The 27,751-nt window shown below is 40.3% G+C and overlaps 3 protein-coding genes and 1 long non-coding RNA gene across 5 annotated transcripts; 2 read left to right on the plus strand and 2 right to left on the minus strand.

Moving 5' to 3' along the window:
* Positions 1-847: 847 nt before the first annotated feature.
* LOC127962879 (proteolipid protein 2) lies at positions 848-20,317 on the minus strand. 2 transcript variants are annotated; one of them, XM_052562477.1, is made up of 7 exons: positions 20,091-20,298; positions 19,852-19,965; positions 12,004-12,159; positions 11,820-11,918; positions 11,603-11,699; positions 4,648-4,728; positions 848-1,778 (listed from the first exon to the last, which is right to left on the minus strand). In XM_052562477.1, exons 2-6 carry the CDS (start codon positions 19,948-19,950, stop codon positions 4,676-4,678), a joined length of 504 nt encoding a protein of 167 aa, XP_052418437.1. In that variant the 5' UTR covers positions 19,951-19,965; positions 20,091-20,298; the 3' UTR covers positions 848-1,778; positions 4,648-4,675. The 2 variants fall into 2 exon arrangements, with proteins under 2 accessions (XP_052418437.1, XP_052418438.1); XM_052562478.1 differs by lacking the exon at positions 4,648-4,728 and having other exon boundaries at positions 20,091-20,317.
* On the minus strand, positions 8,482-11,595 carry LOC127962878 (putative per-hexamer repeat protein 5). Its single transcript, XM_052562476.1, has 2 exons — positions 10,768-11,595; positions 8,482-9,763 (listed from the first exon to the last, which is right to left on the minus strand). The coding sequence occupies exons 1-2, from the start codon at positions 11,073-11,075 to the stop codon at positions 9,055-9,057; spliced, it is 1,017 nt and encodes a 338-aa protein (XP_052418436.1). The 5' UTR covers positions 11,076-11,595; the 3' UTR covers positions 8,482-9,054.
* LOC127962882 (uncharacterized) lies at positions 12,941-19,858 on the plus strand. The gene is made up of 3 exons (XR_008154679.1): positions 12,941-13,814; positions 16,578-17,463; positions 19,069-19,858. It is a non-coding gene; the product is annotated as an uncharacterized LOC127962882 (long non-coding RNA).
* Positions 20,318-25,684: 5,367 nt separating the features above from the next.
* On the plus strand, positions 25,685-26,032 carry LOC127964197 (NFU1 iron-sulfur cluster scaffold homolog, mitochondrial-like). The gene has a single exon (XM_052564337.1). It carries the CDS (start codon positions 25,685-25,687, stop codon positions 25,976-25,978), a length of 294 nt encoding a protein of 97 aa, XP_052420297.1. The 3' UTR covers positions 25,979-26,032.
* The last annotated feature ends 1,719 nt before the right edge of the window (positions 26,033-27,751 follow it).

The raw sequence follows: 27,751 nt of genomic DNA on the forward strand, positions 1-27,751 counted from the left end.
CTTAAAAATATATATGTGTTGCATTGCTATTGTGTATTGTGTAAGCCTATGTAGCGATTACTTTTTGTTTTTTAGTTGTATTCAGGCTATCTATCTATCTATCTATCTATCTATCTATCTATCTATCTATCTATCTATCTTTCTGTCTGTCTGTGTATGTCTCTGTCTGTATACGTTTAGAATCACTAAGACATTTTGCTTTCAATTGATGCTTCACAATTAAACGTAGCATGTGATTTATTTTAAAAGATAAAGTTAAAATCGTGTACATTTTTATTTTGACATTTTAATTAGAAACATTATTACATTTATATTTTATGTTTAAACATTTGTTAGACCTACCTGCACTTTCAGAGCCAAATCTACGAATTAAATATTAATGGTAATATTGCCTATTTATTTATTTACGTGAATTAATTAATTTCATTCCAAAACTACTAATACATAAATGCACTTTCATAAAAGCAAAGTCTTCTTGATCTGTTAAATAATGCTAAAGGTTTCACGTCACTCTGAATTAAAGTAGATGCTGCCATCTAGTGATAGATATTCACCTGGACTCATCTGCTTATCACTGAGTATAGTGAAATTACTATATTAAGTACTTATATTATATTATATACTTATATTAAGTTCTTCCTTTATTTCTTTGATTTAAAAAAATAATTCTTCAAACATTTTAATATTAAGTAAATATGTATAAATAAAAAAACATTTGTGTATAACACGTCATATTGGTAGTCGAAATCATTCGTATATTCCAACAGGTGGCGCCGCGCGCACAGTATCCCTCACACACACACACACACACACACACGCGCACACACACACGCACGCACACGTGTAATAGTTGGAAACGTTATAACAGCATTTTATTAAATGTAATCGAAATACCACCAACACCATTTTAAAGACATACACCCTACATAATTAAATCTCGTGCTGTAAACACAGAATAAAACAAATGTCTGTTTGAAAAGAGTAGAGTATCATGAGTTAATAATTTTTTACAGACTTGATGGCATTTCTGATCATCTCGCAAATAAATGTTTTCAGGAAATCACTGGGGTAGAGGTGAGGTCGCAAAAACAATACAGACATGAGAGGAAAAACAGGCCAACTGTCTTCAGCTAACTGGTATATATAAGTTTTAAATGGTAAAAAACAAAAAAAAACTAATTATACGTTATAAATGGTTTTCAAGTAGGAGAAAAAAAATCTATCCTCTATGACTTCTAAAAAACAATTTTTATTGAGTTGAAAACATCCGACTTAAATCCTTTTTGATTAACCTTATACAACTACAACTACTCCATTTAAGCACAAAACACAAGAACAATCAATAGTTACTAAAAATTAGGTGAAATGTTATAAAAAAACAGCACCAGACTAAATGAAATCAAGTTCTCCAACACAATTTACTAATAATGACTTGGTCAAAATGTGTCTTTCTCTAGTAAAGAATGGGAAGCTCTTCTGAACACTGTATTCATGTTGTCAGATTGATCAGATGTTATCAAATGTTGTGAGAACCGACCAAGCCAACACACAATGTGTGCTACTGAAAGCCGCCTGACCGAGATGACGGAATGAATCTTTGAATGCCTTTATTTTCAATCCCTTGTACATGAACCTCTTTTGCCGTGTGACGTTTCCTCTGGTCTTCATCTCTCACGATAACTCTCAGGAATTCACTCCTTTTGCCATTTGTAGACTTGTTCTGCATGTTTTGCTTGCTGTTAATGTTGTAGTGAGAAAGTAGTTTCAAACTGTGATATCTGTTAAAAAACAAAAAAGGGAGACGCAACGAGGGAACAGTTAGTCAGGTTAAATTGTTGTAGGTACACAGAAATTCGTTGAGATACCAGTGTTGCCACTGTCAGAATAACTGTTTCAGTCAAATGTGAGTCGTAAGCATCCGGCAGCCTGTTCAAAGAGAGTTACAGCACCACTTCAAATCAAACCCGTCTCTGCCCTCAAACAATTGGCAGGATATTAATGCAACATCCTGTAAGTTTACTCCTTTTTTATTTATTCATATTATTATTCCTAATACTGTACATGTATGTAAACAACTTTCTTTTTTATTCTATAATACGTGTTCAGATTTTGTCGTTTTACTCATGATCATTTAGTTCTAAACCCATAAGACTGTTGTTCATCTTTGAAACAAAGATCATAATTTCTTTAACAAAACCTGCAAGTACATTTGTGCTTCCAATTAACATATTTTGAGTTTCTGCATAAGGATCTGTCAAACTTCATATGTAAGTTAAAGTCTAAATGAAATATGTTTGTTAATGAAAGTGATTATGTGTTAGGGTTTTGGTGTAATGGACTTTCAGAGGATGAATACAAATCTCTCCGGTGTCATTAAAGATTAGGGGTGTAACGGTTCACAAAATCCACGGTTCGGTTCGATACGATACACTGATGTCACGGTTCGGTTCGGTACGTTTTAGATACAGCAAAATGTAAAAACATCTCAACTTTTCAGAATGCTTCAAGCGCACTGCGGGTCATGTGACAAGAACTAACCAATCAGCTTCATCCTTTCCCGTAACAACGTTGAAAGCTCAGCCAAGATGAAGGAACAGCTGTTCATAGCTGTATATGGATTGCCATTTTGAAATACATTTAGTAACAGAGCTACTGCGAGCGATTTTTAGAGCTGCAAATCCATTTATCCTTTGCTGAAATTTCCGCGTCTCATGGAGAGAGCACGTCATTGTTGCTTAGCAAAGGCAGACGCCTCAGGGGCGCTTCTGCCCGAGTGCTATGGAAAGGAGGAGAAAGCGGCGCGACTAGCATTTTCCACGCATTTTTAGGCACGATATGTGAACGGCCCCTAAGGCGCTCGCTCACTCAGCACGCGCTGAAGACTCGTTGCAAAATGTCTAATGCGTTTAACAGACCAGAAATAGAAGATCCTCCAATAACCAACAGGTCTGGTGTTTGGGTGCACTTTGGATTCCCTGTAAGCTATAATGGTGATAATAGAATTAATGGTAAATAGTAAGATCTCATATGCGTGGCTATAATGTAAATGTAACGTAAATGTAGCCTACCAATCGCCGCGGTGATGTCTTTTGCCCTGTTCGAGTCAGTTGGAAATGTCTTTTCCCAGATACTGACACACTAAAGTGATGTCGGCGTAAATGAGTCGACATGTTTCAAGTATTTGCGCTGTTTTTTTTGTGTTTTTTTTTTATTCCCGCTGGTGTACCCTATTGTCATGTAGCAGATGCGACATACCATTGTTTTTTTTATCCACCACTCTCTTGCCATCACCATTATAGCTTACAGGGAATCCAAAGTGCACCCAAACACCAGACCTGTTGGTTATTGGAGGATCTTCTATTTCTGGTCTGTTAAACGCATTGGCCATTTTGCAACGAGCCTTCAGCACGTACTGAATGAGCGAGCGCCTGACTGAGTAGCCTAACATAAACATATAACTGTAAGTTGGTGTTTTTTTCTTCTTCGGGAGTGTCAGGGGCGTTGCCTGTTACGTCGTTTGGGTTATTGGGCTACCTTGTTGAACGCATATCATTATATTTCTCTTTTTTTTTTTTATATATAATTAATTAGTCCAGCGGTTCAATACGAATACGCGTATTGTTACACCCCTATTAAAGATATATCTTCATTTCAGTGAACTCAATTCATTTTTAATAAAAAAGCATTGTAGAGGAGATACGATACCACTTCTGAATTTGGCATTGCAAAAAACAAACAATCCACAGTGTGTTAAAAGAACAAACAGACAGCATCTGTTGACATTTGTAAAAACAGAAAAACTAAAATCTATCATAAGTGCTTTACGGTGCACATGGTTTTTGTTTGTGCAAATTGAAGTACTAAAGTATTCACTTGTACTGAATCCGGAATGTTACTGCAAGATATAACTCTTTTCATATTTAAATATCTAAAAAATTTAATAACAGAAACTTTAGCATAGAGCCCGTCCGAGATATCGGCCGGCCGATATTATCGGCCGAAATGAGCTTATTGCATTTAAATCGGAAACATGAGAAACAGAGTCTCATGCTTCACTCATGTTATGAGTGTTGCATAGTTTGCCCACCAGAGGGAGCTCTGCAGCTGCGGAGTTGACAACAGCGCCAGAAATCCACTAGCGAAGAAAGCGATCAGCCAAGCCACGGAGATGTACTGTACTGTTTTGACGGTGAGTCTGTCGTTCGTCATGTGAAATTATTTAGTTCATACACTGTATATAAAAATGGTGTGGCAGTTCTAGCTAACGGTCCTATCATTATCACTTCTAAATATTCTGCAACATCACTTACAGCCGCTAATGCATTGCTATATTAGATTAGCCACAAAGCTAATACCATGTTTATCAGTGGAAGCGCGTGAACGTTAATAAGAGGTCAAACTATAACGTTAGCGTTTAACTTATTCTAAATATATCTGCAGTGTTTCCCACATAATGACCGAGTAACTGTGGCGGGGGAGCGTGTAATCAGTCAATGACTAGAAGTTATGAAGTTATGTACAGTGTGCATTAACTTGTTTGAAGGTGGTTCTTCTCAAAATTGACAGAGGTGTGTTCATGACACTAACGTTAACCATTCAACTTCGAATTGATTCCATAATCTTCCGGTAACAGTAGGCTAACTTTACCTTCGCCAGCGCATGACGTTGTTTTGATTCAGACTGCACAAAGAGAAGAGGAGAAGATATACGGGTCCGTTGTGAATGTGTCTGAGAGAGAAAATATAGTGTAGTTACAGTAACTACAGTAGGTGAATCAGAAATGTTTAAACCAGAGGGGACATGTAAATAAATGTGAGCTGAACACGCGCTTTTTTCCTTTTTTTTTTTTTTTTCCAGATTGTTTCAAAGCAGCTTTACAGACATAACAGGAAAATGTTGTAATAATAATGTTAAAAATAAGTAGGTAATACCTATTGCTTGACAAAAAAAATAAAATAAATAATAATATATATATATATATATATATATGTTTCTCATTTTTGCCTATGTAGGAGATCCCTGTTTATTATTATTATAATTCTAATGATGACATGAGTAATGATACATGGTGATATTATTAATACACATGCTTATTCTTTCTCTGTCTCTCTTTCTGCCCTACAGATTGCTGAAAAGGGTGAATGCTGTAGCAGAAAAGTGTGGGACTACTTCTGCAAATACTTTAACTTTAGTATTATAATTTATTTACAGTACACACACAGACTGTTAAATCCAGCTTCAACTGGAATAAAGTAAAAGTGATAAATGTTTAAAATCAGACTGTTTTTTGATCTTTAGAAAATATATACTTTTGATGTGCAATTGTTTAGTCATTGAGACCGTAATCTAAGGCTTTTTTTTTTTACATAAATCCCTTCTGGAAAATGGTTTATACAGCCCACATACATAGAACAGGCAGATATTTTGCTATTGAATGTTGTGTACGTGCAGTTTATAGGAAATGGGTCTAATATCCAGTTTATTTTCAAAATCAAAATATCGGCTTATAAATCGGCTCTTTTCGAGTTAATATCGGCATCGGCCCCCAAAAATCCATATCGGACAGGCTCTACTTAAGCATATGAGATTTTTCCAAATATGGGAAAAAAAGGAAAAGGAAATAACATCCTGGAATTCACTGTAATTTAACAAAATAATAAAAAGCAATAAAAGAGAAGATGAACATGTGGATGGATTAGGATACATAAATATATGAAATACCACTGCATTAGATAACATATTAAACCAAGGAGCTTTTATTTTATACTGTAGAAAGTTTTCACAACAAGAAATGTTTGATGAGGTATTGACGTACCCAAAATGGAAAATTTGCTGATCATATGCTCATCTTAAGTTCATTGAAGATGTTTCTACATGAGAAAAGATTTGGAGAGATGTAGCATTACACCTCTTGTTCACCAATGGATGCTCAGCAGTGAATGGGTGCCATCAGAATGAGAGTCCAAACAGCTGATTAAAACATCACAATAATCCACAAGTAATCCACACCACTCCAGTCTATCAGTTAACGTCTTGTGAAGCCAAAAGTTGATTTTTTTAAAGAATCAAATCCATCATTGAGACATTTTTAACTTCAAACCACTGCTTCTGGCTACAACCCTTTATCTACAATATTGATTTTTTTCCAGCGAAATTATTTTCGGAGGAAGCATTATTATGGATTATGGCCTCAAATTTTGGTCACAAGCAATGGTTTAAAGTACAAATGTTTTAATGATGGATTTGTTTCTTACAAACAGACAGGTTTTGGCTTTTCAAGATGTTAACTGATGGACTGGATTGGTGTTGATTATTGTGATGTTTTAATCAGATGTTTCGACTCTAAATCTGACGGCACCCATTCACTGCAGAAGATCCATAGGTGGTTAAAAAAAAAAAAAGAAAGAAGGAAACTCTTCTACATATTGAATGGCCTGAGGGTGAGTACATTTTTGGATGAACTATTCCTTTGAGGAGAACTGGCACAGTAAATCCAATAAAATTCTGCGGAAACTTGATTTGCTATTGTCACAGTGTCTGGGTTGTTGTTCCCCGGGGTTCCACTAGATGTCCTCCTTCTCACGGTGTCTGTCCCAGATCACTTCCTGTTCCCTTATATGGTCACCTTCCTCCTTGTTTAGTTAATTGATTGTCCCCCACCATTCTCTTGTTCCCTCATTATCCTTCTGTGTATAAATACCCAGTCTGTCTTAGTCTGTGTTACGGAGTCCTTGTTTAATGTTATGTATTACTCATGCCCGTCATTCGTGTCTTGCCTTGTGTTTATGTCTTGTTTATGTTCTGATTTGGTTTCTCTGGTTTTGACCCTGCCTGGACTGTTTACTCTCTTGGATTACCCTTATAATAAACGGCTTACCTGCAATTGGTTCCTTCTCCCGTGTTTTCTATAACACATTACGTGACAGAAGGACTCCGTCCACGTAGGAACCAGCGGTATGTCACTTTTCCTTTCCCCAGCCAAGATGGCGGAGAGGCGGGTCAAGTTTCTTCGGTTGACCGCCCTCCGTCAAGAGGGCAACGAAGTGGGTGCCCTGGCTCAAGTGTTCTGGTCCCTGGCTGAAGGCATGGGATACAATGATACGGCCCTTAAGGACCACTTCAATGGCGGGCTGGATGATCCAGTGCCTCAGGAAGAGATGGCGCAGTTGGAGACGCTGGAGTTCTGGGAATTTGTGCGCTACCTGCAGTTTCGGTGTCGGTGGGATGCCCCAGCCACTCCTGTCTCTTCCGGCAGGGTGGTCGTCAGCCCAGCACCACTGCCCAGGAAGGCCGTCAGCCCAGCGCCACAGTACAAGATGGCCGCTAACCCAGCGCCAATGCCCAAATTGGCCACCGGTCCAGCGCCACAGTACAAGATGGCCGCCAATCTAGCGCCACAACACAAAATGGCCGCCAGCCCAGTGCCACAGCACGAGATGGCCGCCAGCCCAGCTCCACAGCACAAGATGGCCGCCAGCCCAGCGCCACAGCACAAGATGGCCGCCAGCCCAGCGCCACAGCACAAGATGGCCGCCAGCCCAGCGCCACAGCACAAGATGGCCGCCAGCCCAGCGCCACAGCACAAGATGGCCGACTCAAACCCTGAGTCTCCAGATAAGGTGCACGATGCTGTCCCGGAGGCAGAGGCAGTGCCCGATGCTGTTCCGGAGGCCGAGGCAGTGCCCGACGCTGTTCCAGAGGCCGAGGTGGCACCCGATGCCGAGGCTGTTCCGGAGGCCGAGGCGGTGCCCGATGCTGTTCCAGAGGCCGAGGCGGTGCCCGACGCTGTTCCAGAGGCCGAGGTGGCACCCGATGCCGAGGCTGTTCCGGAGGCCGAGGTGGTGTCCGAGGTCGAGGCAGTGCCCGTTGCTGTTCCAGAGGCCGAGGCGGTGCTCGATCCTGTTCTGGAGGCCGAGGCGGTGCCCGAGGCTGTTCCCATTGCAGTTACCGAGGCGGTGCCAGAGGCTGTTCCGGAGGTCGAGGCGGTGCCCGACGCTGTTCCAGAGGCCGAGGTGGCACCCGATGCCGAGGCTGTTCCGGAGGCCGAGGTTGTGTCCGAGGTCGAGGCAGTGCCCGTTGCTGTTCCAGAGGCCGAGGCGGTGCTCGATCCTGTTCTGGAGGCCGAGGCGGTGCCCGAGGCTGTTCCCATTGCAGTTACCGAGGCGGTGCCAGAGGCTGTTCCGGAGGTCGAGGTGGTGCCCGACGCTGTTCCAGAGGCCGAGGTGGCACCCGATGCCGAGGCGGTGCCCGACGCTGTTCCGGAGGCCGAGGAGGTGCCCGAGGCCGAGGCGGTGCCCGAGGCTGTTCCCAATGCAGTTACCGAGGCGGTGCCCGAGGCTGTTCCGGAGGCCGAGGCGGTGCCCGACGCTGTTCCAGAGGCCGAGGTGGCACCCGATGCCGAGGCAGTGCCCGATGCCGAGGCGGTGCCCGATGCCGAGGCGGTGCTCGATGCCGAGACGGTGCCCGAGACTATATGGTCACCTTCCTCCTTGTTTAGTTAATTGATTGTCCCCCACCATTCTCTTGTTCCCTCATTATCCTTCTGTGTATAAATACCCAGTCTGTCTTAGTCTGTGTTACGGAGTCCTTGTTTAATGTTATGTATTACTCATGCCCGTCATTCGTGTCTTGCCTTGTGTTTATGTCTTGTTTATGTTCTGATTTGGTTTCTCTGGTTTTGACCCTGCCTGGACTGTTTACTCTCTTGGATTACCCTTATAATAAACGGCTTACCTGCAATTGGTTCCTTCTCCCGTGTTTTCTATAACACATTACGTGACAGAAGGACTCCGTCCACGTAGGAACCAGCGGTATGTCACTTTTCCTTTCCCCAGCCAAGATGGCGGAGAGGCGGGTCAAGTTTCTTCGGTTGACCGCCCTCCGTCAAGAGGGCAACGAAGTGGGTGCCCTGGCTCAAGTGTTCTGGTCCCTGGCTGAAGGCATGGGATACAATGATACGGCCCTTAAGGACCACTTCAATGGCGGGCTGGATGATCCAGTGCCTCAGGAAGAGATGGCGCAGTTGGAGACGCTGGAGTTCTGGGAATTTGTGCGCTACCTGCAGTTTCGGTGTCGGTGGGATGCCCCAGCCACTCCTGTCTCTTCCGGCAGGGTGGTCGTCAGCCCAGCACCACTGCCCAGGAAGGCCGTCAGCCCAGCGCCACAGTACAAGATGGCCGCTAACCCAGCGCCAATGCCCAAATTGGCCACCGGTCCAGCGCCACAGTACAAGATGGCCGCCAATCTAGCGCCACAACACAAAATGGCCGCCAGCCCAGTGCCACAGCACGAGATGGCCGCCAGCCCAGCTCCACAGCACAAGATGGCCGCCAGCCCAGCGCCACAGCACAAGATGGCCGCCAGCCCAGCGCCACAGCACAAGATGGCCGCCAGCCCAGCGCCACAGCACAAGATGGCCGCCAGCCCAGCGCCACAGCACAAGATGGCCGCCAGCCCAGCGCCACAGCACAAGATGGCCGACTCAAACCCTGAGTCTCCAGATAAGGTGCACGATGCTGTCCCGGAGGCAGAGGCAGTGCCCGATGCTGTTCCGGAGGCCGAGGCAGTGCCCGACGCTGTTCCAGAGGCCGAGGTGGCACCCGATGCCGAGGCTGTTCCGGAGGCCGAGGCGGTTCCCGTTGCTGTTCCAGAGGCCGAGGCGGTGCCCGACGCTGTTCCAGAGGCCGAGGTGGCACCCGATGCCGAGGCTGTTCCGGAGGCCGAGGTGGTGTCCGAGGTCGAGGCAGTGCCCGTTGCTGTTCCAGAGGCCGAGGCGGTGCTCGATCCTGTTCTGGAGGCCGAGGCGGTGCCCGAGGCTGTTCCCATTGCAGTTACCGAGGCGGTGCCAGAGGCTGTTCCGGAGGTCGAGGCGGTGCCCGACGCTGTTCCAGAGGCCGAGGTGGCACCCGATGCCGAGGCTGTTCCGGAGGCCGAGGTTGTGTCCGAGGTCGAGGCAGTGCCCGTTGCTGTTCCAGAGGCCGAGGCGGTGCTCGATCCTGTTCTGGAGGCCGAGGCGGTGCCCGAGGCTGTTCCCATTGCAGTTACCGAGGCGGTGCCAGAGGCTGTTCCGGAGGTCGAGGTGGTGCCCGACGCTGTTCCAGAGGCCGAGGTGGCACCCGATGCCGAGGCGGTGCCCGACGCTGTTCCGGAGGCCGAGGAGGTGCCCGAGGCCGAGGCGGTGCCCGAGGCTGTTCCCAATGCAGTTACCGAGGCGGTGCCCGAGGCTGTTCCGGAGGCCGAGGCGGTGCCCGACGCTGTTCCAGAGGCCGAGGTGGCACCCGATGCCGAGGCGGTGCCCGATGCCGAGGCGGTGCCCGATGCCGAGGCGGTGCTCGATGCCGAGACGGTGCCCGAGACTGATCCGGAGGCCGTTACCGAGGTGATGCTCGAGGCCGTTCCAGAGGCAGTGCCCGAGACCGAGGCGCCTCAGGTTTCCACAGACAGTTCAGAGTCGAGGCAGGTCCCGGTGGACTCTCCGGAGTCGGGTCAGGTCACGTGGTGGTCTGCTGCTCCGTCCTGGGGGACTCCGGCCTCAACCACGGGGGCGTGTGGGTCATCTGCTCCGCCTTGGGGGGCTCTCGTCCTGACCACATGGCTGTGGTGGTCTTCCACTTGGACCTGGGGGGCTTCCGCCCTGACCACAAAGAGGTGGTGGTCATCCGCTCCGCCCTGGGGGACTCTGACTTTGACCACAAAGCTGTGGTGGTCTTCCGCTCCGCCCTGGTGGACTCCGGCCTCGACCACAAGGACGTGGTGGTCTTCCGCTCCGCCCTGGAGGGCTTTGACTTTGACCACAAGGCCGTGGTGGCCTTCCGCTCCGCCCTGGTGGGCGCCTCAACATGCCCTTTATGGACTTCTGTTTTGTGTATTAGAGTTCTGTGATGTTCCTGTCTGTTCCCCTTAGTTTTTCTGGCCCTCCATCCCTCCCCTTGTACCTCCTCCGGTCCTCCTCCCTCCTGGTCTCCCTGTTTTATGTTTAGATTTCTGGTGTTTGTCCCCCATGTGTTCCTTTTCCAGCCCTCCGTCCCTCCCCCTGAGCCTCCACCTATCCGCCTCCCTCCTGATCTCTGTGTCATGTTTTGTCTTGGAGCGTCTGGGAGCCGCTCCGTAGAGGGGGGGTACTGTCACAGTGTCTGGGTTGTTGTTCCCCGGGGTTCCACTAGATGTCCTCCTTCTCACGGTGTCTGTCCCAGATCACTTCCTGTTCCCTTATATGGTCACCTTCCTCCTTGTTTAGTTAATTGATTGTCCCCCACCATTCTCTTGTTCCCTCATTATCCTTCTGTGTATAAATACCCAGTCTGTCTTAGTCTGTGTTACGGAGTCCTTGTTTAATGTTATGTATTACTCATGCCCGTCATTCGTGTCTTGCCTTGTGTTTATGTCTTGTTTATGTTCTGATTTGGTTTCTCTGGTTTTGACCCTGCCTGGACTGTTTACTCTCTTGGATTACCCTTATAATAAACGGCTTACCTGCAATTGGTTCCTTCTCCCGTGTTTTCTATAACACATTACGTGACAGCTATTTGATGTCTAATGCAATGGCATTTAAATGAGGTTTAAGTTCTAACATGTTTGAATAAATAAATGAGTGCTCATGCACCTGTGGGAGCAGCTGTATTCTCTCTGCTGCTCTTGAGGACCAAGTAAATCGTGTAGGCATCATAAGCATACAAGACCCCAGCCACCAGACCAAACACCTGCGAGAGAAGATGAGCATTATTATAAACAGATGCTGGTTGAGTGATAATCCAAGGAGGATATAAAGCACATGAAGAAATGAGTATGGTGTGTGTTGATGCTGATGTTGGATGTCTCACCCCACCAGTGATGAGAGCCCCGTCTCCATGCCCCCTGAACACACAGATCAGAGAGGTTATGAGATAAAGTGCTGCACCGATTACAGCGCGGATGAGATCCTGAAGAGACAAACAGAGAAGCTGTAAGCAGCGTTCGCAATGCTAGGCTGAAACAAGACGCAAGTGTGAGTGAATTCATACTCACGCTCCAGATCCAGTGCACCACCCGAAACTGTTTGTCCAGCTCCAACATGAAGACAACGAAGAAGACGGTGGCAATGACCGTCTCACAGATGGCGACCGCTGTATACCCTCCATATATAGACATGGCATAGCAGATAAGGATGATGAAACCGAGGATCTACAGAAAAACAGACAAGCATGCAGTTTAATAACTCAAACTTGATCGCATCAGTGTACAAAAGCATGTGAGGATTGCTAGTTAACAATTCTGCAGATAGCCTGTTTCTTTACTGCAGTATTATTATTGTTAAAGTCGCAATAAAAATGAAGTAGTGACTGATACTAGTAACACTTTCTCTCTATTAACTAGTTGCTTATTAGCATGCATATAACAAGTATATTGGCTGTTTATTTGTACTTATAAAGCACATATTAGTTCCTTATTCTGCATGACCATATTTTAGATCCCTTAACTCTACTCAATACCTACACTTATCATCTACCATACTAACTATTGAGTTTACTAAGGCAAAAAAAATAAAAAAAAATAAAACAAGCACTGTTCATGATGACATCTGTAATATGCATATACAAAATAGATACAGATTTCAGAAATTTCATTTCATGCTAAAAAAAAAAAAAAACTACATGGCGAAACTTTCCAATTAACTGAAAGAAACAACAGTGGAAAACTGAAACTAAAGTGAAACTAAAATACATCTACAAACTGAAACTTAAATAAAATGACAAGATACCAAAATGTAATTAAAAAAATAGAAATGTACACAAATTAATTTGACGTTTATAAATATGTGTGTGTGTGTTAGTGTGTGTGTGTGTGTGTGTGTGTGTGTGTGTGTGTATATATATATATATATATATATATATATATATATATATAATATATATATACACAATTATTATTATTATTATTATTATTTTTATTTTTTTTTGATACGTTAATTTGATAAATCCTAAAACACGAAAGCATCGCAAGTGGCCAATATTAAACATGAAAAAAATCTGGCTAGACAGCAATAGAATGTCCAGTGTTTATCACTTTTTAAACTTTTTCATTAAATCAATTCAATTTGTTAGTCCTACATTACTAAAACTAAAAATATAACAGTCTGAAACTAGAAGACTCTTAAATAACTAAATTAAATCTAACAACAACAGAATGAAAACAATCTGTAACTTGTTCAGTTATGTTATGCATCTAGTGTCTAATACAATGACATTTTCTAACAGTACTGCTTTGGTTCTCAAATAGTATTACTGTGCTCAAATGAAACAATCCTTAACTTTTTCAGTTGTATCTTGTATAAGACTGTATAAACTGTCAGTGTGTACGAGTGTTTTATTATCTTCCTAAATCTCTTTGACTTTTCAGAGTGGAAATTCTCCCTCTCCAGTACGTCACAAATGTTTGCTGCCAAATCACCAAAGCTGTCTCCTGTTCACTCCCCACAATTCATCTGAACGTGCCATCTGCTCTAGGTGTCAGTTAACAGTGAGCTCCCGATCTCTCACATCTTCTGAAGCCTTTTCAAGTTTAGGGATTTCTAAAACATCTGTTGAGGACTAAAGAGAGGAACGCAGCATGGATATAAACACAGCACAATAGAAGAGGTTAAAGCTCATTAGAGGGTTATAAACAGCGAATTATTATAAGAATATTTTTGGGAGTATCAAATTTAAATCAGCCCATAGACTCAAACACTGCGCTGCTCTAAATAAACACTGCCGGGAACTATTAGGAAAAGTTAGTGAATGTTACAGACCCATGGAACTTGGACTGTAATATCTCATCTATGACTGATGCAGTGCTGGGTAAGTTACTCTAAAAAACTCATTCATTACTAGTTACTAATTACATCTTCAACAGTGTGATTAGATTTTTCCGGGAAAAATCGGTACAGACTATCTTTCTCTTATGAATATAATAAAACTAAATACTTTTTGGAGTTATGAAGGATGCAGTACTACTCTATAGGTACTCAAGCTTAACAGGATATTGAGTGAAAACGAGCATTTCACCCCCCCTTTAATTACTTAATACTTTTTAAACCCTATATCAACCTCGACAAGTTAATGATACAAGGATTGACATGAAATGGTTATTTTAGCTCTTTCAAATAAATAATAGATAACTACATAAATTATTCTGGTCACACTTTAGATTTGCCTCAATATACTCCTTATTACTGCTTATTAATACTTAGTTAAGTAGTTGTTAAGTTTAAGAATCGGGAAGGATTTAGATAATAGTGAGAATTTGACACTGTTCTTATTAACTCAACAAACTATTTAAAGTGAGAAACATTAAATGAAAAAAGTCGCAGATTTCAGATTTAGCTGCTTTTATTTCTTTCAAGTTTGTTGGAAGGACAGTACAGGTGTTTGTGCATGGTTCCTCTTGAAGTGCTATTTTTGTTGCCATGAGGGGTAAATGATTTGTCCACAAGCCACTGTGCAACACCTGTGCCTTGTGTTTGCGCTGATCTGCTGCCACAGCAACAGCTGATAAAACACTGCAAGTGTGAAGATCAAGACAGGAAGATTCTCAATGTGTTAGGAGGCAACTTCCTGTTTTCTGTCACTTGGGGAAATTACAAAGTTATGCTACCAGGCAATAACTACGGTATCATAAACATTCAAATAAACATTCATTTCAAAATGCATGTAACTGATCTTTCTGTAAATGACTCATGGTTTTAGGCCACATCATATCTAAACTGAAATGTCCTAACTCCACCTTCCGGTAAAATAACAGACTTCTCTGGTGACGTTAGCAGGGCTTAAACGCTTTTTCATAATCCATCCACCTGCATCAAATCAACAATATAGATATATTGCATTTAAGTGATAAAAAATTACAGTAAAGACATCTAAAATAGTTTTAACAAATGCTGTTCTCCATCCTTTCAGTTTCATCATAGAATCCTGAAAAAAAATGCTTTGAACAACCAAATGCAGCCTTTTGAGCATAAGAATCGTACCAACTTTTGAATAGATATTTTTATTATTTTTATTTTAGGTTTTTATTTCCATTATCCATTCACAAAACCATTGTGTAAATTAGGTGATGTAGCCACACAAACAGCACATGAGCTCATTTTGAAGTGAAGTGACATTCAGCCAAGTATGGTGACCCATACTCTTGGTTCGTGCTCTGCATTTATCCCATCCAAAGTGCACACACACACAGCAGTGAACACACACACAGACCGTGAACACACACACAGCAGTGGTCATCATTTATGCTGTGGCACCTGGGGAGCAGTTTGGGGTTCAGTGCCTTGCTCAAGGGCACCTCAGTCGTGGTATTGCTGGCTGAAGATTCGAACCCACAACCCTAGGGTTAGGAGTCAAACTCTCTTACCACTAGGCCACAACTTTCCCATTTTCACCTCAATTTGACTAAAAAGGCAACAGAGGGCAGTTCTTTTCTGAGAGGCAAAAAAAAAGCCTGGAAGTTATATATATTTGAAGTAGGGGTGTGCCTGGATAGTCGAACATTTGAATATTCGTTCTGCTCTAATTATTTGATAAATAAAAATGATATTAGTTCACAATAAAACCTAATTTGGTCACTTTCTGTGATTCTCCACGGCATATTTGAAGATGTATGCAAGCAAAAAATAATGAATGAATGAATAAGGGGCCGTTCACATATCGCGCCGAAAAGTTGAAATGTTTTTTATACTCGATGCGTGCGAACGCGCCTGGAAAAAAATGGGCGCGTCGCACACCGCGTGCGCATCACGACTGCGTCGCTTCCATGAGAGTGCATACCGCGTGCCTACATTGGAAATAACGAACTTGAGCACACAAATATGTGAACTGATTCACAGTTAGTAACATAACATATTGTTAAGTTTACAGGTATTGGCTATGATTACAGATATATAATATGGTCATGCAGAATATGTGCTTTGTGAGTACTAATAAACAGCAAATATTTGTATAATACTCATGGAACTAGTTAATAGTGAGAATAGGTCCCTATACTAAACTGTTACCTTTATTATTTTTTTTTTTATGTAAAAGGGTTAAAAAGTTGCTGCACAAAACACGGGTTACTTATTTATTTTTAAATGTATGATTTAGTACAAAGGCACACACAAACTAAATGACACTACTGTAGCGGGGTGTTGGAATTTGACTGTGATCAGCCATTGACAAATCCATAATTGTTGATCAATAATCTGAATATTGGAAGGACGCATCACCCCATGATTGTTCCCCAGTTAAAGCCTTGAAACTTGAAACTTTGGATCTGAGGTGATTTTCGAGTGTTTAGGGAGAAGTTAGGGATGGACTTTTAGAAGATTTTAAACGAAATTCTAAAAATGTAGCCTATAAAAATCATAGTTGTACTAACTTTGTTTCATGGAAACAAATACAATTGTATATTTATAATTAATTTCTTTATGAACACTATTATATTTTAAAGCACGCTAAAACGCCTAAAACTCACTGTAGCTTTATTAACTTCATTATATTGCCTCATTTAAATAATTGTAAGCTAATAACATGTAGCTCTATTTTAAATTTTGATGTTTAATCTTATGCTAAAACATTTTTTTCCAGAGCCCTACACAGTTATTTAACAATTGCTAAATCTACATCCCTGGCCTACCCCAAAGTCATTACGCCTGGCCTGTGGGCGGCGTGGAGAGAATGATGTCATCAGGCACCCCTCCTTCAGGCACATATGTATCGGAGCTTTATGAGCTGTGGGGACTGGCATAAACTGCGTCTATGAACCTCACAAGCAGACTGAACTCTAGGCAGCGCACAATGAAGCTCTATTCAAGAATGCAGCGCTGCCCCTTTAAGAACATCCACTACTGATGGCTCCGGGCTGCACAAGAAATATTCAACACCCACACACTGATCATTTGGCAAAGAGTCAAAATGTACTAAGCAATGGCAAGGAGCCCACCGCTTGATTCTAGAGCAAACATTTGTGCATGTGTTCACATGTTTTTGTTCAAATCCACAAAGTATAATAGAGCTATACAGTATATCCCTCGTTTACTGTAAGTCTACTTACTAGTACTTGTACATAGTACTACTACTATGGCTGCTTACTGTAAGTCACTAGGCGTGTAATTTTAGTTGCCCGTTACTCAACATGTTTGGATGTGTGTCTGAACAACAAAGCTGAACTCTTGTAAATGAGTTCTTGATGTCCAATGTCCTTGACCAGCTATTAGTTATACAACATGTGATTATTCCTCTCAGTAACACAGTATTCTGTGTTATTAGGTAGGTATTCCATCAGAAGTCATGACAGGCCAATGCACAATATGCTGATGTTTTTTTCAGCAGGATACAGGAAGTCGGGCATGTGAAATGTGGTGAACTAGGAAAGCGCCACTGATGCATAATAAATGACAGGAGCTGGACTACTTTACCATTCTGCCATTTATCAGTGTGTTCTCTGATGGTTTGTCTTGTATGCAAAAACAAGGTGAGTTTATGAGTCTACAAAAGTCCCTCTGTCAGATCCGGTTTGAATTATTGTTAACACTTTAGTATAGGGTCCAATTCTCACTAATAACTAGTTGCTTATTAGCATGCCTATTATTAACATATTGGCTTTATATTAGTGCTTATCAGGGCTCCAAACTGCAACTAAAACGGTCGCATTTGCGACCATAAATATTAAAATGCGAGTGAAGTTTTTGCTGAGGTCGCCACTGGCGACTAGGCCTATGTATTTACATGTTATCTCTTAAAAAATCTTTTTTCCTGATTGTTTTGCATTCATATCTTTTGTTATGTTCACGCATTGAGAGAATGCGCATTGAAGTTTTAGAGGGAAAAAGAGTTTTAAACAGTCCTCATCTGCCGCGCAGCAGCGCTGACGCACACCTGATAAACCCGCGCGAGAGAGAAATGATGGAGACTTGAAGAGAAAGTGCAGAAAAACAGCGTCTATTTCGTTCATAACTTGAACAAACTACAACAGGTAAAGCTGTCATCTGTGTGGATATTGGCAATATCGTTAACCGTTCTCGTTTATAATCATAAGGCTTCTTCTTAACAAGATCTTAGTCCATGCTGTGTTCTGTTAATGCATGAATTTCATTATTTGAAGTGCACTTGCCGTCCAGTAATCGCAAAAAGCTTTGTGCTTTGTTACTTTTTAATTTACAAAGTATCAGCTTTAAAATTATTCCAAATTCATAACAAAATTCAAACAATAAATACAGTTTTGGTGCTCTTTAAGGGGCCGTTCACATATCGCGCCTAAAAACGCGTGGAAAACGCTAGGCGCGCTGCTTTCTGATTTTTTTCCAAAAGCCTTCGGGCTCTTGCGCTCCTGAGGCGTCTGCCGTTGCTAAGCAACCATGACCTGCTCTCTCCATGAAGACGCGTAAATTTCAGCAAAGGATAAATGGATTTGCAGCACTAAAAATCGCTTGCAGTAGCTCTGCTACTAAATTTATTTAAAACTGGCTATCCATATACAGCTATGATCAGCTGTTCCTTCATCTTGGCTGAGCTTTCAACGTTGGTACTGGAAAGGATGAAGCTGATTGGTTGGTTCTTGTCACATGACCTGCGGTGCGCTTGCGGGATTCTGGAAAGTTGAGATGTTTTTAACTCGATGTGGTGCGAACGCGCCTGGAAAAAAACTAGCGTGTCGCTTCCATTATGAGCACGCACGCATACCGCTGAAAGTGTGAAAGACATGCACTCTTAAAAATGGCTCCTTACTTGATTTTTTTTGTTTGGAGCCCTGCTTATAAAGTACATATAATGCATGACATCCATACTCCTACCCAATACCCTAAACTTAACAACTACCTTATAAACTATTAATAAAGAGCAAATTAGGAGTTAATTAAGGCAAAATTCATAGTTAATGGTTAGTTAATAGTGACAATTGGACCTGAAAATAAAGTGTGACCGAATTATTTACTCTGAACAAACTTGTTAACAAGAACTTTGTATAGACTTTTTGTCCATTTGCTATTGCTTAATATGAGTTTTTACAATAAGAAGATCTATTACAGAATAGCTTACCACAGCGGAAAATTGTTCCTTGTGTCTTACTGCTTTCTTCCAGAACACAAAAGCAGAAGTTTTGCAGAACAGTTTTGAAGTAGAAGCAAATAGTGACTATGATCTGTCAAGCTCCAAAAAGAATAAATGTCATCTGATGACTGATGACAGACAGGCACCCACAACTGAGAGACAGATAAGAGAGGACAGCGGTCTGGTGTCTATGGATCCAGCAGATGGGTGACGTCTCGTGAACTCTGACCTCACACACACCAGTCACATGTGGTCTCCTCCAAAAGCACACACTGGTGTGAAGTTTGAGATGCCTCTGTGATGAGAGCTACTTCATTCAACAGCACTGTTAATACTCTTTCACACACTGTAGGCTTAAAACAAGACATAACTGAATGTGTGATGAAGGTTTATACTTATATTTGCCACCATACTTTATCTTAGTCAAGCTTGTTATTTCGAAACAGTCAGCTACTGTACATGAATGCAACAGTATGACAATTCTAGCACTTTCTTTAAATCTATTTTTAGCTCTAAAAATTTAAAGTATGTTGTTTATGGACTCACGATAAGACTAAATGTTTACCACATATGCTGTGGATATGAAATAAAGATACAATGATATTCTCAAGTGTGTGAATCAACAGGAGAGATATTTTTGTTCAGCGAGTGGGAGCGTCTGCATGATAACGGTTCATGTTAATAATGCACCGCGGTATTTTGTTCATCAAACGACGAAGGCAAATTAAGAACTGATGGAGAACCTCTGAGCGTTTTACAAGCATGTTATGAAATGAAATGTAAAGTTAAAGTCACATTCATGTTAATAACTTACTATTTCAGCGGCCAGGATGGTTCCTTTCCGAGTCCGCACATAGCTCGTCAGTTTCTCCAAACAGCCTCCGGAAGAGCTTCCCTCCATTTCTGCTGCCATCCTCCAGATGTTTTCCTGTCAAATAATAACGATTTCTTATGAAGCCTAGCGTCCGTATCGGCGAGCGTTCACAAACACGATTCTGTTATTTAAAAAAAAGACGCCGTGACGAGGAAATATAAACGCAGTTTCTAACTTACGCAGCTTGTAACTTCTTGGTGAACTTCCTGAGTGTCAGAGCAGCAGTTGAAGACAGGAACCTCAAAACTAAGCGCGTGAGAGTGTGCGGGGCGTTGGCTAGGGCTTCAGTGTACTTCTGTAGTGTCTTGAGGATAAATCACAGAGAGAGAGAGAGAGAGAGAGAGAGAGAGCGAAACCAACCGCCATGCCCTAGACAGAGTATAAAAGCGTTTCCTCTCAGCAGCTGAAATGACTGCAATTACTAAGTAGGCGGCTGCAGCGCGCGAGGTTTTGCAACGCAGCCCGAATCATAGCTGCGAGCGGTGAAATCTTCAGTCAGCAGAGCAGAAGTAAAAAAAAACAGTTTTACCAGTTTTAAAAGGGAAACCACAGCTGCCCCAGTTTATATCTGCAGTGGAAAACTAAAACTATTTTTTTTATATATCTTTATATGAGAGACATAAAAAAATACAAAACCATGCAAAAATATATATACATATATATTAAAACTTTAACTTTTTCGTTATTCCATGAAATTTCTCATTATCGTCATTGTTTTACTTTCTTTTAAGCTTTTGAGTTGTGTGTGTTATCATTGCGATATGTATTTTTACTGTTTTAAAATAAAAATGTAATAAAAAACAGTCAAACTAAAAGTGAGTAAAATCGACATCATTATTAACAATAAATGTGCATCAAATGATAATATATATATATATATATATATATATATATATATATATATATATATATATATATATATATATATATATACTGTATATAATAAACATAATAATAATAAACTATATATATATAAACATAACATAAATAAAATAAACTATTGGATACATGTTACATACATACGGTAGTAACATAAAAAAAAAAAAAAAAATCTTAAGAATTAATATGATTTGTTCTTGACAGGTTCATGGGATTCACCCATATGCCAGTCATTCAGTACTGATACAACTCCATAGTATTAACATTTTATACCATCACTGACTGCACCTTGTTACTGCCACAATAAGTTTTTGGGGGACTGTATTTAGGACTATTTCTGTGAATTCTGTAATTTCCTCCATTTCCTTCTATGATTTCTTTCCTATTTACGGTTTAAAAAATAAGACCATAAGGAGCTGTGAAGAGTTATGATAAATGGTTTTGAATGGGGAAAAATTTTGTAATGCTTCCCATCTGGATTGTGTTTCTTTCTCCTGATTTTCAGGGAGTGTAACTACACTGACAGAGAGAAGGAGAGAGGTTTCATGGAAACTATCGTTTATAGGTAACAATTTGATTTAAAGTGACATTGTGGAAAAACTCTGTGCCATAAGTACTTTGGGTTGGGTTTGACGTTCTCCCATGGGCACACACACACACACACACACACACACAAGAGGGCCTTGTTTTGGCAACAGTGAGTGATCATAACAAATGCTGCCACGAGCAGTGAGGACACATCTAAAGGAAACCACACTTTTCTGTCTTACAGCCTGTTTCACAACACCAACACTTGAGAAGAAACCATTAATTATTGTTCCATAACTCTGTTAATAATAATTGTGAATTATATTTTTGCTGTAGTACTTGTAACATTAATGTAAGCTATTATTAGAAAGATGCTAATTAATACAGTAATCTAAATTAAATATTAATTCAGGTTTACAGTAAATTTCAAACAGAATATTTATACTTCCATTCATACGTTTGGGGCAAGTACTTTGTAATATTGTAATATATTTGTTATTTATATATTTTGTGATCAAAGCTGATTATCCAGCATCATTAACATCATCCAGAAATCATTCTAATATTTATCATCAATGATGAAAACAGTTTTTCACCTTAATGTTTTTTTTTATAATTAGTATTTTATTAAGTTTTTAAACATCACTATTAAAAAAAAAAAAAAAAAAAAAAAAATAATCAACATTGTAGTCAACTTCACAATTAACATCTTGACATGTATCCCATAGTGATGATACATTTTAAATGTACACAAATAAATAAAAATAAACAAAAAGAAATAATAAAAATCATATAAGACTAGAAAAAAAAAAAAAAAATATATATATATATATATATATATATATATATATATATATTTTTTTTTTTTTTTCAACAGGCACCACATTCTCATCTAGTAGCAAGATATTGCACATATTTTCCCCATTTCACCACATATTTTTCTGTCCTGTCATTAATATTGAAAGAAATTTTTTCGTATGATGCCACTTTTGCCAGTTCCGTACTCCACTCCTGAAAAGAGGGCTCCCCTGGGTTCTTCCAGTTTCTCATTATTATTTGTTTTCCTACCATTATACTAGTCTGAATAAAGTCCGCTGCTCCACAGTTCGATGTCATCTGTGGATCATTTAAAACATACAACCTCGGACAGAACTCCAGACCAGTCCGGGTAATATTTTCAATGCGATCATGAATCTTTAGCCAAAAATTCTGAATCACGGGACATTCCCAAAGCAAATGAAACAGAGACCCTTCTGAACTACAGCACTTCCAGTAGTCTGCATTATCTCTCAGCTTCAGCCTAAACAACCGAGTCGGAGTCCAGTAAAATCGATTAAGGATCTTAAACTGTATTAGTCTAATTTTAATGTCTCTTGAAACCCTCTTAATGTTTTCACAGATACGATCCCATTCTTTATGTGCAACATCAATGTTCAAATCTGCCGACCAAGTTAACATTGTTGCATAAGATATGGTAACTGTCTGTTGAAATAACATCGCATAAAAGATAGCAGCTTCATGCCCCAAACCCATTATTTTCGTAATCTGAGAAAGAAGGTTTGACTGCTGAGGTTCTATTCCTTTCCCTATGACAGCAATTAGCAGGTGACGCATTTGAAGATACTTCCAAAAATTATTTCTGGGCAAATTGTATTCACCTGCTAACCTTTCAAATGATTTTATATTATCCCTCTCATACAGACTTGCAAGTGTAATAATTCCTTTTTCTACCCAATCTTTCCATAGAAGAGAATGTTTATTAACACGTAAGGTTGGATTATTCCAAATGCAGGATTCAAAATTAAGATAAACTTTAATATTAAAAGCTTTAGAAAACTTCTTCCAAACATTACAGAGGTTGGATATGATGGGGTGAGATTTTAATTTGGAGGGTATATTGCTAGACAAAGCACTTATAGGGGAAAGTGGTGAAAATAATCTCTGTTCGATCTCAAACCAGGGAGGAGCTCTCTCAGGTGGCAGTGTCCACTGAGCTATATGTCTCAAGCAGAATGCATAATGATACAGGGCTAGTTTGGGGAGGCCCATGCCACCCTTATTGATTGGCACCTGTAGCCTTTCTAATTTTATCCTTGCACATGTACCATTCCATAAGAACTTTTTGCAAATTTGGTCAAATCTTTTAAAGTATTTGTGGTGTATTGTAATAGGCAGGCATTGCAGCAAATAATTCAACCTCGGGATACAATTCATCTTCAGGACGTTGACCTTTCCCCATAATGATAAAAATAGTGATGACCATCTATATGTATCCAATTAAATTTTATTAAAGAGTGGATTCAAATTCTTTTTGATTATTTTATCAATTTGGTGAGGAAAGAGAATAGCCAGATATTGTATGCCTTCACTAGGCCACTGAAACAGCCCTGCCTGAAATAAAGTTCTTGGACAGTATAACGTCAATGGAAGGGCCTCTGACTTGGACCAGTTAACCTTATACCCTGATATCTTTGAGAATGAATTAATAACGTCCAATAATGCTGGGACTGATCTGGCTGGATCCGAAGCAAGCCACAAAATGTCGTCCGCGTAAAGCAGAAGCTTATGTGTAGACTCATTAATTTTGACTCCCTGAATATTCTGATTCTTGCGAATGGCTGCCGCAAGAGGCTCGAGAGCTAAACAGAAAAGCCCTGGCGATAATGCAGAGCCCTGCCGGGTGCCTCTATGAAGTGTGAAATAAGAGGAAATCAAACCATTTGTTCTCACTGCGGCCTGTGGGTCTTTGTAAAGAATATCTATCCATCTGAGAAAAGTCTGACCAAAAGCAAATGATTTAAGCGTATGAAACATGTACCTCCATTCTAGCCTATCAAACGCTTTCTCAGCGTCGAGTGAGATAGCTGCTGTTGGATCGTTGGAGTCCCTCACTGACCACATAATATTTATAAGGCGTCTCACATTATCAGAAGAATTTCTCTGTCTAATAAAGCCCACCTGATCAGGGTGGATAAGTGACCCAAGTGTTTTATCCAATCTATTTGCAAGTATTTTAGATAAAAGTCTACAATCCACAGATATTAAGCTTATTGGACGATAGCTTTTACAGTCAGTCGGGTCCTTTTCTTTTTTGAGAATAAGAGAGATAATTGCTTGGTTTAAGGAGGAGGGTAATTTGCCAGATTTAAATGCTTCTGTAAGCATATTTTCAAATAATGGTAATAGGTCTTCTGCATAGCATTAAAAAAATTCTGCTGTAAACCCATCTTGGCCTGGGGAATTACCTGATGGTATAGGGTCTTAATTGCATCCAGTATCTCCTGTGAACTAATAGGCAAATCTAAGTCCTCCTGTTGTGATACACTCAACGTAGGAAGGTTTTCACCTTAATGTTAAAATTCTGATACCTTTTCTTTACTGTCAAGTTTGCATTTGTTATTGCTAAATAAAGGCATTCATTTATTTTAAGAATAAATAAAGGAATTTAAACAACTGACCCCAAACTTCAGCACAGATTAAAATATACATAAATATAGCTATGAAAGAATAAAATAAGATGGATACTGTAGAATTAAATATAGAACGCAAAAAAATGTGCATGAAAGTAAACTGTAGTTTTAAATATTAAGATACATAGGGATGTACAATGTGCATTATACAGTAGTCTTAAATATTAAGATACACGGGAATGTACAAGAGGCAAATGTGCAAACAGGGTGACACTGTCAGTATGTCAATGTGAGGTAGTGAATGATGAAGATCTTACTGATAAAGTGAATATTAGGTGGAGACATGAAGATGTTAAGAGGCTGGTTTTGAGTTTAGGAGCCTGATGGCCTGGGGGAGGAAACTCCTGAGTCTCTCAGTTTTTGCCATCAGACTACGGAAACATAGTACTTTACAAGATAAACAATCAAGATACTCAACAACTGCACTAATAAACATACTAGCATGTATGCAAATGTAGATTTAATTTCTAATTTCTTAGAATAATCGTTTCATTTGTATTTATGTATTTTATTTTGCATATTTAGTTCGAACAGTCACATAATATACTAAATGTCTCCCTCTTCTGGTCTTAAAAGGCACCAAACATGTCTGTCTGTCATTTTAACCAAACTTTCCCATTACTCTCCTCTCTAACCCCACAGTGAGATTACAATCGATCCACATCTGAATGCTTTGCTTTTTTAAAACTGTTAGATATTACATTTTCTGAATACCATGTGTTCAGTGAAAAACAAGCACACTGGAGCATTAATGTCATGAATCTAAGATGATTTTATTTTGCAATATAATGAGGGATAGAAAGAAAGCTACATGGACCTTCATGTACAGGCAGAGAGACAGAGACAGCATCGAAACAGCCATCTCAGTCTGAACAAAAAGCCAAAAACACATGGAAATGAACTTTCTGGAAGAATATTCCTGCTCACTCACACTCATGTCAAGAAGAGCATCAGTGGAGATTCACAGCACTAGATGTGATGTCACACTGCATGTGAACTTCAGGCCCACGGTGCAGGAGGATGGAGGTGATGTGTTGTATCGTGGTTTTGAGGATGGTATTGTAAAGCTGAAGCTGCAGGGTTCCTGCACCAGCTGTCCCAGCTCCATCATCACGCTGAAGAGCGGCATCCAGAACATGCTGCAGTTCTACGTTCCCGAGGTGGAAGGAGTCGAGCAGGTGAGGAGTTAAGAACGGATCATCTGCTCAGAAATCAGAGTGAGCAACGATAACACAATTCTCAAGTTGTTCCCAACCTGTATGACTTTCTTTCTTCTAAATTTTGCAAAACATGGACAACCAAAGAGTTTTGCTTCTCATAGACTTCCATTGTACTTTTTGGCCACACAATGGATGTCAATGGGAAGCAAAGCTGGTTGGTAACCAACATTCTTTAAAAGATCATTTCACATTTCACAGAAGAAAGTCATGCACGTTTGGAATGACATGAAGGTGTGTAAATGACAGAATTCACATTTTTGGGAGAATGATTTTATTACAGTGCCTATGGTTTTGTGAGAACATGCACTCAGCAGTAAGTTATGAAGTGTTTATGTGCTAATATTCTGTGCCTTTAATCTCGCAGGCGAAGGAAGAGGACGTGGATGTTGAAAAGGAAGTGATATTTTGAGTTTTAACGGACTTTATCCTTTCTTCATGATAAATTACCCAGCACCCCTCTTTCCTATCAACATCCAGTCATGTAGAAGGAGCCTTGAGTTGTAAGAAATATGGACAAAACTGTGTGTCCTCACACTCCTTTAAACATATATTAGCTATGGACATTGATATTAGGATATCAAGTTTGCAGGAATTGTTATTAGTCTGCACTTTTGGATAGACAATGTTTGGTCGGTGCTGACTGTAAGAGGTTTGGGTTGGTCATCCATAATATTTTACAGAATATCACTAGTGCGCTGGTTAAAACAAAAAGCTGAATTTAATCTATTTGTGAATAAGTTGCAATATGTGTTTTCCCAGACGTAGAAATCTCCAGGTTTTTAATGTATTTTCAAGAATCTTGATTGTATCATGGGTCATTCTTTATTATATATATATTATTTAATAGAGATTATATTTTTAAGATTGGTAGAAGTATACACTAAATAAATGAAAAACATAAAATTCAATATTTTCTTTCACCATCGGCTGAAGTGCTCTTCTGATCAATCATTTGAATTCTTCATTTGTTCTTCAGAGCAAAGCTTCTGCTAAATAAATAAATATAACTGAGAATGATATTAAAACTACATGTGTGTGTGTGTGTGTATGTATACACACACACACACACACATACATAAATTTGTTCAAATACGTTTTTAATAGTGGCTATTCAAAATGGTCATTTAAATGGTCAAATATATATATTTTATTTATTTAAAGAAGAAAATGTTACATGTAGAAATTATTTGGTGTGTGGCTAGCCTCTTCTAAAGGGTCAAATGCATGAATATTAAAAGATATAAAATAAAATAGAAAATATGAATGATGATTGTAAAAAATGTGTATAATTCTGGTTTTGGCTAGTAATGTGTCACATTACTATAATGTGAGCAGCTGTTCACCAAATCACTGCATGGCTCCCATAGGGCATTATTGATATTGTTGCATTCTGAAGAAGACAGGAATCATCTGATGCAGCTCCACTTAACAAGAGAACAACTTTAACATCAATAATCTAAAAAACTCCAGAGAGAATATTCCTTTTCAGACTCACAAACCTGAATTTCTTTTCACTCATATCAATAGCACATAATATTGAAAGAATCCTCACTTTCTCAGTCAGTGAGAAAACATCTATAAAAATGATGTGATATCATTATAGCATTACTGCCGGCTCAAATTGGATCTGCTGCCAGAATATATATTATATATTGCAGTTGTGTGTTTGTATCCCCAGGAGAGTGCGCTCTAGACCGATACAAACGGCCGCAAGAAAATCACAGGTCATTCAGAGACTGATTC

Source organism: Carassius gibelio, chromosome B8, assembly GCF_023724105.1.
Source record: "Carassius gibelio isolate Cgi1373 ecotype wild population from Czech Republic chromosome B8, carGib1.2-hapl.c, whole genome shotgun sequence".
In the NCBI taxonomy this organism is placed as follows: domain Eukaryota; kingdom Metazoa; phylum Chordata; class Actinopteri; order Cypriniformes; family Cyprinidae; genus Carassius; species Carassius gibelio.